The sequence below is a fragment of the Bos indicus genome, chromosome 9 (genome assembly GCF_029378745.1).
Source record: "Bos indicus isolate NIAB-ARS_2022 breed Sahiwal x Tharparkar chromosome 9, NIAB-ARS_B.indTharparkar_mat_pri_1.0, whole genome shotgun sequence".
NCBI lineage: Eukaryota > Metazoa > Chordata > Mammalia > Artiodactyla > Bovidae > Bos > Bos indicus.
Window position 1 is genome coordinate 67,975,336 of NC_091768.1, and position 14,118 is coordinate 67,989,453.

A 14,118-nucleotide genomic window follows, 5' to 3' on the forward strand; every position below is an offset into this window, starting at 1 on the left:
TGACCACTCTGCCTCTCTGATGTCCACTTCCTGCTTGTGGCCCAGAGTCCTCTGGTCAGGCTCCATCACACAGTTCTAGCATCTCTGAGCTCCACCCTCCTGCATCCTTGCTTTCTGTGGGAGAGCACCAGCCACATCTCCCCATGAAGACCTAACAGGGAGTGGGGACTTGGCACCAAGGAGGCATTTACTAGTATTTTGTCAGAAGAATTGCTGAATCTCAAAAGAGAAAATCAAAATCAAAACTCAAAGATTAAGTGACAGCTAATGCATGATTTAACTGAGAGTTAAATCCAGGCTTAATCCCATGCCTTAAACTGACAATATAGCTTTTAACTAGTACAGACACAATTCCCAGACCAGCTCTTATCTATTTAACCCAAAGGTGTTCCCTGGTGGCTCAGCCAGAAAAGAATCCGCCTACAATGCAGGAGACCCAGGTTCGATCCCTGGGTTGGGAAGATCTCCTGGAGAAGGAACGGTTACCCACTCCAGTATTCTTGCCTGGAGAATTCCATGGACAGAGGAGCCTGGCAGGCTATAATCCATGGGATCTCAAAGAGTTGGACATGACTGAGTGACTAACACTTTCACACTTCACACTAAAAGAAATCCAATGCTATTTTTCTATAAATGACCAAATCATTTAAATATTTCATCTCCAAAAAATTAACATTTTAATTTCTGTCTAAAAGACTTATTAAAAAGGTGCAGCACAACAGTTTTCTTAAACTGTTCCTCAGAGTATGACATTGTAACTGTCTCATTAAATATTAGTAAAACAAGAGTATAAAGTCACCTAAATTAATGTGAATAAGCAAGACCACAAAAAAAAAAAATTCACGTAGTCATGACGTCCTTAGAAGTAACAAAGCATTCTAAGTTAAATAAGAATGATATCTTAAAAATCCTTTCTAACCTGTATCATTTCTCAAAAAATACCACACTATGTACAACTCCCATTTATTAAATTTTACATTTTTAAGATACTACAAATTTACCCAAAAAAGTTTAATGTCAATAAAATGCTATTTTTTAAGAATGAGAGCTATAAATCAATAAAGGAGAAAAAACATTTTTGTGTGTGATTACTGGATCCCTAAGTAGGCCAAAGCAGGAAAATCAGACAAAGGCTGATAAGTGCATTTCCATATTATTCCACAAGATGTCAGCATGTAACTGAGGAACCTCAATGGTGGGGCTGGTGGTGGAAGGGTGTCTTCACCATAAATAGAACAATAGAAACCCTTGCTTTTCATGTTCTTAAGTTAGAGCTTTCATAACTCACTTCTAAATGTGTTTTCATGTACATTTCATTATTTTAGCCCAGTTCTTAAGATATTCTTACAGAAGTTTATGATTACTAATATTTAGATATCCCTTTTAAAAATATTTTAATTTTATGTGTTCCAACATAACTCTTTCCAAATTCTTATGACCCCATTAAGACCCTTTGAAGACTCACTGAAGTCCAGGGAGGATTTTAGGCACAACACTAATACTTACCTATTTGTTTTTCAGGGTTAGTTATTTTTCCCCATTTTACAGATAAGAAAAGTGAAGAAAAGATCAGTGGTTCACACAAGAGACTCTTTAGCCACTAAACATTACAACTGGTGGACAACTGCTATCTCCATGTCATCTGTGTGTGTACACGTGGGTGAGTGAGGGTGAGTGTGTGATGAGACATTCCTTTCTTGTTATTTTCCTTTGTTCTTTATCAACAAACTCACAGGCTGAGCGACCAAGACCTGTGTAACTATCCCTACTTATTATTAATACTAATGAGCATAGTTACCCTTATTAACGCCTTTAACGTATAAACAGTACCAGAGCTTAGCAAGTGTGTAGAAAGTCATACTATAAAACATTTTAAACTCTTTGATGTATACATGATATTAAAAACAGTACTGCAATCTGCATAAATACATATATCTTCAAATTGTTTCTTACATCATTTGCACTCTTATCTTGCTTTTCATATTTTTCTCGATCATAAGCCATTTTCTTCAGCAATTTCTTCATGGCTTTTTTATCTTTCCTTTGATTTTCAGTGTTTTGCTTCCTCACTTGGTTGACAATAAACTTGGGAATCTATGGAGAAATGAAATCAAGTTTGGGGAGGAAAAAGAAGTAGCAACATTTTCAACTATTGAAATAATTATCTTTATTTCTTATATTTGGAGAGAAGTAAAAGTTTTATCTATTTGATAAGACTATGCAATTCATTAAATCTGTGGGGAAAAAATGGATCATATTACTCACCATGTGTTCAGAGGCTTCAGGTGATACAAGTTACCACCCACTGTGTAAGGTTCAAAGAGAGGCTCGGTGAAGTTCAAGGACATAGTGGCCATTTCCTATGCCAAGACTGGAGACTGCCTGAGGTAACTGACCTCAACAGTTGGCCCCTTTGTGTGGGGGCTTCCCTGCTGGCTCAGATGGTAAAGAATCTACCTGCAATGCAGGAGACCGGGGTTTGGTCCCTGGGTTGGGGAGACCCATGGAGAAGGGAATGCCTGAGGTAACTGGCATTAGGGGTCACCACCTCAATGGCTGGCCCCTTTAGGGTTTCCCTATCTATAACCTTGCCTCTTTAACCTATAGACCTCTTCTAAAAGCTAACCAGCTAGCCTCTCCTGTCAGAAGAGAAAGAAAAACTCCCCAAGAGCTGATAGATGCCTAACAATAATCCAGGAAAAAATAATCCTCAGAAATTCCATTAGCAAAAATAATATATTTTAGAAGTTACCAAATTGAAACAATAAAATCATGTTGGCATTTTAAGAAATGAGATTTAAAATATTAGTTTTTTTTAACTGCATTTGAAATCACCTATATTGGTTACTTTTTTGCAGAGACTATAACAATATAAAAATAATAAAGACTTCAAGATCTAGATATTATCACATTAACAGAGCTTGAAAATATATACTTACTGTCCACAGGAGTTTTTGATACCTAATCAGTAAGTGCATGATATTAGCTATCCCGGCTGCCATTACAAATTCTCGCTGTTCACCAGACTTCAAACCCAATGTGTGATACATGAAGAGATTTGGGGCCATGACCATTGCGACATTCATGACTGTCATCTTATTTTTCTCTTTATTGTCTACGACTCTTTGGAGAAATTCAAGCAGGGCCTGAAACAGAAATGGCTCTTTGAGATCTGTGTCTTACATGAAGATAAGAGATTAAAGCACTGTAGCACATGAGATTTTTATTTACTTAAAAGAAAATAACTAAGTTGAACATAACCACAGCCAGCTGGCCACATCCAGCGGGCCCTGTCCTCAAAGCTGCTCCATTGGTTAACACCCTGAGGTGGAGCTGGGTGTCTGCTAAGGACTATGGCCCTGGGGAATGATGCAAGAGACACACATCTGAGCTGCCAGTGGAGAGAGGAATGGAGAAGCATCAGACTGCATGCCTACCAAGCCATGGAGCACTGAAAAATAGTTAAAATATCAAACAGATATTCACTTTGCAGGAAGTGCTATACTTTAGGAATTAAAATTTTAAAAAAAGAAAAGAAAAACCTTAAAAGGATTCATTCAATCTCAGTTGCATTTGTTTTAAGGGATTCAGTAGCTGGCTGACATGAAATCTACTCTGATGGGGAGGAAGGGGAATAGCTAGAGACAAAAAGAGAATTAAAAAAAAAAAAAAATGAAAAGAAGCTTTTCACTAGACCAAGCTAGTTTATGCTCAGTTTGATGCCACCCACTTCCCATCTCTATCGCCAATACTTAAGTCTCCTCTAAGCCCCTCCTACACAACAACCACAGGCAGCTTAGACCACCCTTCTGCCAGGACAGAAAGCTTCCAGTTCTTCTTCTGCACATCAGTTTTGGTCTAAACCATTAACAACAATAACTGCACAGATAGTCAATGATATCTATGAGCAAGGCATTGTTTCAAGAACTTCGTAGACATCATTTCACTTAATCCTGATTGGAAATCGAAGCTGTAACGACTTCCATCATACAGATGAGAAAACAGAATCTAAGAGAATGGATGTAATTTACGCGATGTCATAGAGTGAGCAAATGGGGGCGAAGTAACTTAATTACCTATCTATTGGCTTTGTTTCTGAACTCTTAACTATTAAAAGAAGCATGTTTTCATATTTAGCCTAAAATTCCTACGTAAAAAAGGCCAAATAAACTATGCCAAAATGGAAAAACAACAACAACAACAAAAAAAAAACTGTTCTTCTCTCACAAAATTTTGAGGGAAAAAAAATTCCTATAAGCTCTAAAAGCTTGATCTTGAATCCAGTTTAGCTGTTATATAGACCCTCAAAGTTTGAAACAAACTAAAGTCATAGCCTTACTATCTAACAATGAGATTCATGTATCTAATTTTTGATCCAGTGCTCAGAAAGTTAAACTGTAATCCAAGAATAAGCTTATGTAGAAACAATACCATCTCAAATGAGGACAAAAGATTAATTGGTAAGGTTTGGAAAAAGTATTTAATTTTGTTCCAGAGACCAGAATAATTATTCAGGGAACAGTGTCTTACTTTACAAGCATAAATTACAGAGTTTAGGTAATAAACCACTTAAAGGTAGTGTGCATAATGCAATAAAGTTAATCAAAATACTACTATCAGGATATTAGAATGTTATGTGTATAGACATAAAATTAATAAAATGTTAGCCTAGGCTTTGCTGAAAGAACGTCATCTTCGGATGTATTGTCACTATATCTGATCTATAAGAGCTCCCTTTTCTTAAAAGTATCTATCACCAGGACTTCCCTGGGTCCAGTGTTTAAGACTCCACACTTCCAATGCAGGGGGTATAGGTTCGATCCCTAGTCAGAGAACTAAGATCCCACATGTGGCAGAGTACGGCCGAAAAAAAAAAGTATCTATCACCAGTCTGGTGTTATATAAATGTCACTGGGCCCACTCTCTGAAAACTCAGTTTGAGTCTCATTACAGTTAGTTACTAATCAGCTCTGTGTGATCTTAGGGTAAACCTTTTGACATCCCGTTCCTTAAAGTCTTCTTATTCATAAAATGGGAATACTAATTTCCTAGCCTGCCAAGATTAAGCAACAAAATATATACAATGAATTTGCTGAAACTACAAAAAAGATAAATGCTTGTCAATAATAACATTAACATGGATTCCCCACTGTTAACATTAGTCTTTGTTATTCCTCCAAGTCAAAGGTAGGTTTGATCACTAGTCCAAATGCACATAATCCAAGGTTAAAAAAAAAATCCTGGTCAACAAGTTCCCTAAAGACATCTGTTGTCTTAGATTTAAACTAGGATATAGGGTTTAATATGGTCCCTCCAAACCCTTAGATGTGCTGTACAAATTGGCTATACAAGTCATGTATATGATCCTATCCCTCCAAATGGCAACAGAAAGAGTGGCAAAATTGGAAAAATTGAGGAAGTTTGCATTAAGCTTCCTGAAGTCATCTTGTGATGACGTTTCCCTTCTCTTTTAGAGAACTACATTTAAATGGTTTATTCTCTTGTATGCATGCTATACTTGTTTCAGCATTTCTGGTATTAGACATGTTGGTGAAACCTTTATCAGATCTGGCTAATTAAACTACTAAAGCTTAAGTAAATTAGTAAAACTGTTTGGCAATTTCCAATTTTTTACCCCAAGAAAGTATTTCCAACTTACTTATACAATTGTACTCCAGTAACTTTATGTCCTAAAAGTAAAACTAAAATTGAAAACAAAAAAACAAAAAAAACACTCTTAAACAGATTTTGTCTTAAAAGAATGTGCCTGGGGTTTAAAGGCAAAATCCAAGAATGAGTTCTGGGCCAACCTTGCCCAATAGTAACCATATTGGAATAAGTGTTTCCTCCACTGCTAGTTGAACTCTTTTGAAAGTAGGCATATTTTAAGTACCTCATGTGTCTTTCTATTTCCATTTTATACTGGCCGTTCACAGGGCCATCACACAGATAGGCACCTTTATGTGAATGAGAAAAAAAATGGACTAAATTCCTCTTTCTGGGTAGTTGATGAACTATGACAAGGCATGGCTGACAAGCAGAGCACAGACTGAAAATCAGTCCCCACCTCGTCCTGGACCCGACGTCCCCATTTTAGCCACAGTCTACCCACCCATACACAGCAGCCTTGGTCACATGATGCTTGAATACAACCCTTCCTGGAGCTGGCCTCTGTCTCCAAAACCAAACCAAACCTATTCTCAGCTACTCACAAAGTTAATCAGTGAAGCGAAAGATTATTTTCTGACTTAGTAAAGGGAACAACTCATTGGAAGTTCTCTTGCAGCGATGTAACGTTTTATTCCAGCAATCCTCATCAACTGCTTCAGGCAGAAAAGTTGAGTATTGACATTTATTCCAAGGGCAGGGAATTTGCTCACCTGGTTTCAGTTCAAGGAGTCTTAATGAGGTACAGAAAAACATTTCCAAGGTTTACCAACTGGTGGTTTTGTTTTCTCGACAGGAAATTTTTTGACGTGATTCTTTCTCATTTTAAATATAAGGAACTATAGGGGGTAAATGGGCAAGGGCTGCACCCTTACTTGTATAAAAAAAACTTTTACTTGTATAAAAAAACTGTTACTTTTTAAGGTAACAGTAAAACATAAGGTAGATGTGCTTTCTAAATTATATTAAAAAATTTTTTTCTAAGAGTTTATAATTAAACCTTTTTTTTTTAAATTAAACCTTTTTTAACTACTCTAAAATTTTTTGCCATTAAGGAAAACTAATCAATGTGGAACAATCCACTGATTATTATGAAAGCCTCTGATGATACATAATAAATGGTATTTAATCATATGACTATCAGACCAAATCATTGTGAAATGATGATATAGATCAGAAACTCAGGGTAAGCCCTTAGAGAAATGACTAGAACTTGAGTTGGTGTATCTTTTGACTAATCAAATATTTCAAGTTCATCATTATGACTTATTTCAAACTCTACTGCTTGGAACTACAAACATATGTAACATCTTTAGGCAGCAATGGGCTATATTTGGTGAACTTTAGGAGTTCCTTTTTAAACATTCAATTTTTACCTTACTAGTACATGCTCACTAAATAAAACTGGAAAATACAGGAATAATAGAAAAAAAAATACATTCATGTTTTTATTAACAAATGAACCTCAATCACCTGTAGAAGAAATGTTACAGTTGAAAAAAAGACCAAAAAAATTTTAAAAACCTAATGATACTATTAACATGACTAACCTGGGTAATAAATTAATAAAGAGTTAACGACTTTCATCATCTCTCCTTAAAAATAGGTCTTCACTTTATAGACAACTACTAACATTTCCACAATAACATTATTTTGTTTTGCCACAAATAATGAAAAATGACTCGTAGTTCTGAGGGATATTTAGCGTAAATGAAACCAGCTGACCTTGAGTGTGTCTCTGTTTGCATCAGGCAGGAGGATGACAAGAAGGTTCAAAGCCTGTAGTTGTTGCTTTCTGGTTGGAAGATCTGCAGACAGATTAAATACATCTGAATGCTTGCCTTTACCAAATACTTCTCTTTACTTTCTTTGTCTGTTTTGCAAGAAAAAAGTTATTTGGCATAAACATCACTGTGAAATGTGAGACACAATGAGTGAGCAGTAAGCCTTGTTGAGAGTGTGTGTGGGGGAGATCAGGAGAAGCAGCTGTTAAAGTAGAGCTTTCTCTTTCTCGGAATGCTCACTTCCAACTGTGAGCGTATGACGGCAGCCTTATGTTTGCAGACACACAACAGTGCTTTGGAAATAATTTTAACTTCTGCATGATAATTATTCCCCAATTAAAAAGCAGAGGAGATTGGACCTTTTATAATACAGTGTCAGAGTGCACCTGTAACGGTGAAGCTTCTTTTCATGGTGAGTGAACAAATTATGTGATGTCCATAGTTAAAAGCCTATCAATTCCAACAGGAATATGTAAAACAAAGCCTGGAACACAAAAAGTGCTCGATAAATATTTGTGGAAAGAATAAGAAAACCAATCAGCAATGAGAGAGTTGAAGAGGTACATTATTATTATTGATATTTCCTATTTTCAGTTCCCCCACCCCAATAAGTAATACTCGTGGATATCTGGAATCATTCTTGCTTTTACTTCTTGGGGATAAATTTGGTCCTTCAATCCATATCTAAGGACTATATATGCAAAATAGCACAACTTAACCATTAAAAAAATATTTTAAATGACAATTTCAATACTTCCCTAAAAATTCTGAATAAATGATATGATGATATCATTTATGATATCCCTATCCTTAAATGAGATAAGCCATGGGAAACATCTCAATACGACATGCTTTAAGAATAGCTTGGAACATAATGGAATAATATTCAGTCATAAAAAAAATCTGGCCATTTTCAACAACATGGATGAACCTTGACTGCATTATGCTAAGTGAAATAAGATGGAGAAAGACAAATATCTTATGATCTCACTTATATATAGAATCTAAAACAAAAACAGCTCACATATATACAGAGAACAGGTTAGTGGAACAATGTGAACCACCATAGGTATCGGGGTCAGGAGGGGAAATGGCTAAAGGCAGACAAAAAGTACAAACTTCCAATTACAAAATAAGTCAGTCTCAGGGAAATAATGCAAGCATGGCAGCTACGGCTTTCCAGGTGGCTCAGTGGTAAAAGCATTCACCTGCCGATGCAGGGGCCGCAGGAGACACGGGTTTGTTCCCTGGGTCAGAAAGAGCCCCTGGAGGAGGGCATGGCAATCCACTCCTTGTTGCCTGGAGAATCCCTTGGACAGAGGAGTCTGGTGGACCACAGTCCATAGCGTAGCAAAGAGTAAGACACAACTGAGTGACTATGCATCAGACTATGTGTGGCAACTATAGTTACTACTACTCTATTACATACTTTAAAGTTACTAAGAGTAGATCTTTAAAGTTCTCATTACAAGAAAACATTTTTCTATAATTATGAACGGTTACAGATGTTAAGTAGACATTATGATGATCACTTTGCAATGCATGCAAATAACAAATATTGTACATGTGAAACTACTATAATATTATATGCCAATATACTTCAATTAAAAAAAAGAACAGCCTGGAAAAGTTCTGGTTGACACTGCAGTCAGTGCAGCATAATCATTAACAGTGCTTCTCTTTCACTCTCAAAAGTGTCCCAATTTGGAACTTAAAGTCTGGCTTGGTCACTAGAATGTGGTGACAGCATTTTCCCTTTTTTGATGGTCTCTATGACTAAAAGGGATAATTATGCCAGTACATGAACCTCATCAGATCTCTCTGTTCACTGGAAAGGAATTGAGAACTATTCAAGACGTTAATTTGGAGCCTGCCCAAGACCACAAAATGGAAAGACATAAGAAATCTGTTGCCCCCCGACCAATGAAGCAGTCAAATGATTTGCTCCATGTTTCTGCATGACAATTTCAGAAGCTAATTTTTCAGGAAATAATCACAGACTCTGTCACATCTCCTTGTGCTTTTATGATAACTGTTAATCCACAGCTTCTCCAGTAAGTGTTGCTTTTAACACTTGGCAAGAAAAATGTATCAGAGAGCTTACGTGATTCATTCTATTAAAAAATAAATGTGACGTTTCCAGCTTTTAATATAAAATACATACACTGTATTGCTTAAAGGGCACGTAATTAATCCGCACCTGAAGAGATACAGATAGATCTGTTATCTATTTACTCCTAGATGTATATTTATAAAGGAAAAGAAAACGAGTGGCATTTTTTTACTCACTGACATCAATGAGTCAGTGTGTCTACCCAAATATATCTGGTTATATTCTTCACAAAGCAAAATGTCATTAAAGCAATTAATATGGATGGCACTGACTCAACGATTGCTTCAAAGAGGGGTGGCACTTACTCTGGACAGCCTGGAAAGCTTTGAGATATTCTACACTGAGCAGTGGCTGGGGCAGCTCCCGGATAAAGAGCTTCAGCAGGCTGGCGGCATCATGCTGCTTGACACTTTCCCAATTAAAAGTCCCTTCATAGAACTTTGCTTCTAGTTCTTGGCAAAGATTCTGAAAGGCAGAAGAGAGAAAGGGGGAAAAAAAAAAAAGCTACCAGTAAGTTGATTTATTTTTCCTTGCTGAGACTGATATACTTCCCACTTCAGAAGAGATACTACCCTTTTGTGGCTTTTTATTATTTGTTTTAATATTTATTTATTAATTTGGTTGCATAGGGTCTTTCGTTGCGGTGTGGAGGCTCTCTAGCTGTGGCTGGCAAGCTTAGCTGCCCACGACATGGGGGATCTTAGTTCCCCAACCTGCGTCCTCTGCACTGCAAGGCTGGTTCTTAACCACCAGGCCACCAGGGAAGTCTCAAGATGTTACTTTTTTGAAAAGACATCTGAAACTACTAAAGGCCAACACTTCTCTATTACTCAGAAAAATATTCCTTCTCCTACCTCAAGCGTAATTCATCAATGAAAATGATAGATAAGGTCTAGAATTCCAAGACTTTACACATTTTCCAGGATAGGCAAAAAACCTTAAGCAGTAGAGGCTGAAATAAAAGAACAGTTAAAACAGACTTTACACTTGGGGGCTTTACTTAGATACTATAATTTTTCACCAACTTTTAAAAAATTATTTAAAGAAAAAGTCTGTGCTTTATTTAGAAGTGTACATTATGTAACAAAATACTTAATCAATCTATGGACCTAAAGCAAAAGGCCACCTCTGATTAGTCACCTCTGGAAAATGGAAAACCAAATTCCAAAGCAAATGAGGTACGAAAAATACCCCATCTTAAACGTGTAGGCTGTCAGTGACCCAGCCATCCTGCTGCCAGCTGCAAAAAACAGCTGGAGTCCTTGTGGAATTAGAAGTACCTAATTCATTTACCTCAAGGACTCCACAAAATCTGCCAGGCAAATTATTAATAATAAATCAGTTTTGTTTCATAATTACTATTTTCTATATGCTTTTTTACTGTGGCATAAATCCGATTATGTTAGAAACCCTTCCAAGTTTCTGTCACTCCCTTCTAATATTTGAAACTGTTCTCCCAAGAAATGTTGTTTTTCCTATAAGGTAAATTTATTACACTTTCTCTTCCCAACACAATTCCATCCTCTACCCTACTTATTTTTTGTAATTGGTGAAATACACAAAGGCAAACCTAGAAATGGGGGGAAAGAAAGGTGAGAGGAGAGAGGGATGAAAGAAAGGAGAGGGGAAGGAGATGGGGAGGAAGGGAGGGAAGGAAAGAAGGCCTGCGGAAGAGGGATAAAGGGTGCGAGAGAACGAAGAAGAGGGAAAAGAGAGGAGGAGGAGAAAGGGATGGAATGGGAGGGAGAGTCCAAGAAATTTGGTGGGGAAGGGATGACAACCCTAAATTTTGCATGTCATCTTTACATTATGTACAAAACAGAGACCAGGTGCCGTATCATTCAGTCTGTGATAAAAGGCTGTGTTGAGCCAGCTGAATCTACTTCATTGACTTCTAAGAAGTTACATATAGTTGAATATACTCCTCTGCCAGCGATCTGGCCAAAATGTGAAATCCACATTACATCCATCTTTGTGAACTAAGGCTTCCCTGGTGGCTCAGAGGTTAAAGCATCTGCCTGCAAGGTGGGAGACCTGGGTTCGATCCCTGGGTCGGGAAGATCCCCTGGAGAAGGAAATGGCAACCCACTCCAGTATTCTTGCCTGGAGAATCCCATGGATGGAGAAGCCTGGTGGGCTACAGTCCACGGGGTAGCAAAGAGTCAGACACGACTGAGCGACTTAACTTTGTGTACTAAAGTAAACATGTTTATGACTCTCCTGAGTTGGCCATCACCTTTTGCTAATGTGGGACATGAACAGTGATGTGGAAACCAGTGTTCTTGCTAAGATGGGTAGAATGGAGTCATGTAACTGGCTTCTGAGGGACCCTTTCTCTGTTAGAGAATGTATTTCTCGACAGGACTCATCTCCCAATCACACACACTGTCCCTGACTGACTGGTGGTGAAACTGCCACTGCTACTGCTGCTACTGCTAAGTCGCTTCAGTCGTGTCCGACTCTGTGCGACCCCATAGACGGCAGCCCACTAGGCTCCCCATCCCTGGGATTCTCCAGGCAAGAACACTGGAGTGGGTTGCCATTTCCTTCTCCGATGCATGAAAGTGAAAAGTGAAAGTGAAGTCTCTCAGTTGTGCCCGACTCTTAGCGACCCCATGGACTGCAGCCTACCAGGCTCCTCCATTCATGGGATTTTCCAGGCAAGAGTACTGGAGTGGGGTGCCATTGCCTTCTCTGGAAACTGCCACAAGTGTTAACAAATGAAGTGAGTCGCTTAATCGTGTCCAACTCTTTGCAGCTCCCTGGACTGCAGCATGCCAGGCCTCCCTGTCCATCACCAACTCCCGGAGTTTATCCAAACTCATCCCCATTGAGTCGGTGATGCTATCCAACCATCTCATCCTATGCCATCCCCTTCTTCTCCCACCTTCAATCTTTCCCAGCATCAGGGTCTTTTCAAATGGGTCAGCTTTCCGCATCAGGTGGCCACAGTATCGGAATTTTAGCTTCACCATCAGTCCTTCCAATGAACACTCAGGACTGATCTCCTTTAGGATGGACTGGTTGGATCTGCTTGCAGTCCAAGGAACTCTCAAGAGTCTTCTCCAACACCACAGTTCAAAAGCATCAATTCTTCGGCGCTCAGCTTTCTTCAGAGTCCAACTCTCACATCCATATATGACCACAGGAAAAACCATAGCCTTGACTAGACGGACCTATGCTGTCTAGGTTGCCATAAATGGAGTCACACACAGTCGGACATGACTGAAGCGACTTAGCAGCAGCAGCAGCAGCAGGTTGGTCATAACTTTCCTTCCAAGGAGTGTGTCTTTTAATTTCATGGCTGCAGTCACCATCGGCAGTGATTTTGGAGCCCCCAAAAATAAAGTCTGACATTGTTTCCACCGTTTCCCCATCTATTTGCCATGAAGTGATGGGACCAGATGCCATGATCTTAGTTTTCTGAATGTTGAGCTTTAAGCCAATTTTTTCACTCTCCTCTTTCACTTTCATCAAGAGGCTCTTTAGTTCCTCTTCACTTTCTGCCATAAGGGTGGTGTCATCTGAATATCTGAGGTTATTGATATTTCTACTGGTAATCTTGATTCCAGACTGTGCTTCATCCAGCCGAGCGTTTCTCATGATTTATCAGGTTACTCAAATCCGATTAAACTGAGATCACAATGTGGTAAGAGCCATGTAAGCCGAAACTAGTGCTTTAAACTGAAGAAGCTTATCAAAATCAGCAAGTGATGCAAACTGTGGAATCTTTGCACAGACCTGGCATTGCCAAGGCCACAACTGGCTAGGAGAGTGTACACCAACCAAGAGTCATTTCTTCCTGATCTAGCTCTAAAGAGCTCATACAGAATACATCTTTAGGAGATGAACAGGGAATATCTCTTCCCTTTATCCTATTTTTTCTTGGATTTACAAATTCAGGAAGACAAACTATTGGATGTGGCCAGTGACTTGTGTTATCTTTTTAGAGCTAGAGCTGAATTTGGAGGATAAGGGTTAAGGAGGTTTTTAATGACTGATAATCAAAAAATTCCCTAGATAAGTTTTCCAGATAGAACTACAATTCCAAGTATGAAGTCCCCATTAAATGCAAATCCCTGGAGAGGCACATTCCATCTACATCATCTGCAGGGTAATTCTACTTAGACCAAGCATTCATTGGATACTGGATTCCCCAAAGCAGGAGTCAGGAACAGAGAAAGGAGGAGGACACACAGTATCCTAGGAAAGTGGGAAGGAAATATCATCTTGAGAAAAAAGAAAGAAGGGGAGTGAGAAAGGGGGTTCCAACTGGAAAGCCTGGGAATCCCCTTGACTCTTTCACAAGCCAGACTCAGGCTACCCTTGGATCCAGTGAGCCAAGGAACTGGGACAGCCAGGAGCGGTTAAGACAATCTCATTTTGCCAGCTCACTACGACTGATAATGTACGGAGACTAATGTCAAGTCCCCTACTCTGCCCACCTGGTGGAGTTTACCATCCTGCCCTTTAAAAAAGAAAAAGAAATAAATCTCACGCTGTTACTCATGCAGACTGTCAGCAGTCCCTTCTTAGTATTTTGACTCATCATGT

General features: G+C 38.6%; 1 protein-coding gene across 2 annotated transcripts in view; it reads right to left on the reverse strand.

Annotated features, from left to right (window-relative positions):
* The window catches only part of ARHGAP18 (Rho GTPase activating protein 18), a 132,980-nt gene that overhangs the window by 17,104 nt on the left and 101,758 nt on the right, over nucleotides 1–14,118 (reverse strand). For both annotated transcript variants that reach the window (XM_070796144.1, XM_019967414.2), the window contains 4 exons: nucleotides 9,870–10,029; nucleotides 7,393–7,475; nucleotides 2,940–3,146; nucleotides 1,954–2,094 (listed from right to left, as the gene is read on the reverse strand). In XM_070796144.1, the coding sequence (XP_070652245.1) occupies nucleotides 1,954–2,094; nucleotides 2,940–3,146; nucleotides 7,393–7,475; nucleotides 9,870–10,029 (591 nt within the window). The remainder of the gene's footprint in view (nucleotides 1–1,953; nucleotides 2,095–2,939; nucleotides 3,147–7,392; nucleotides 7,476–9,869; nucleotides 10,030–14,118) is intronic.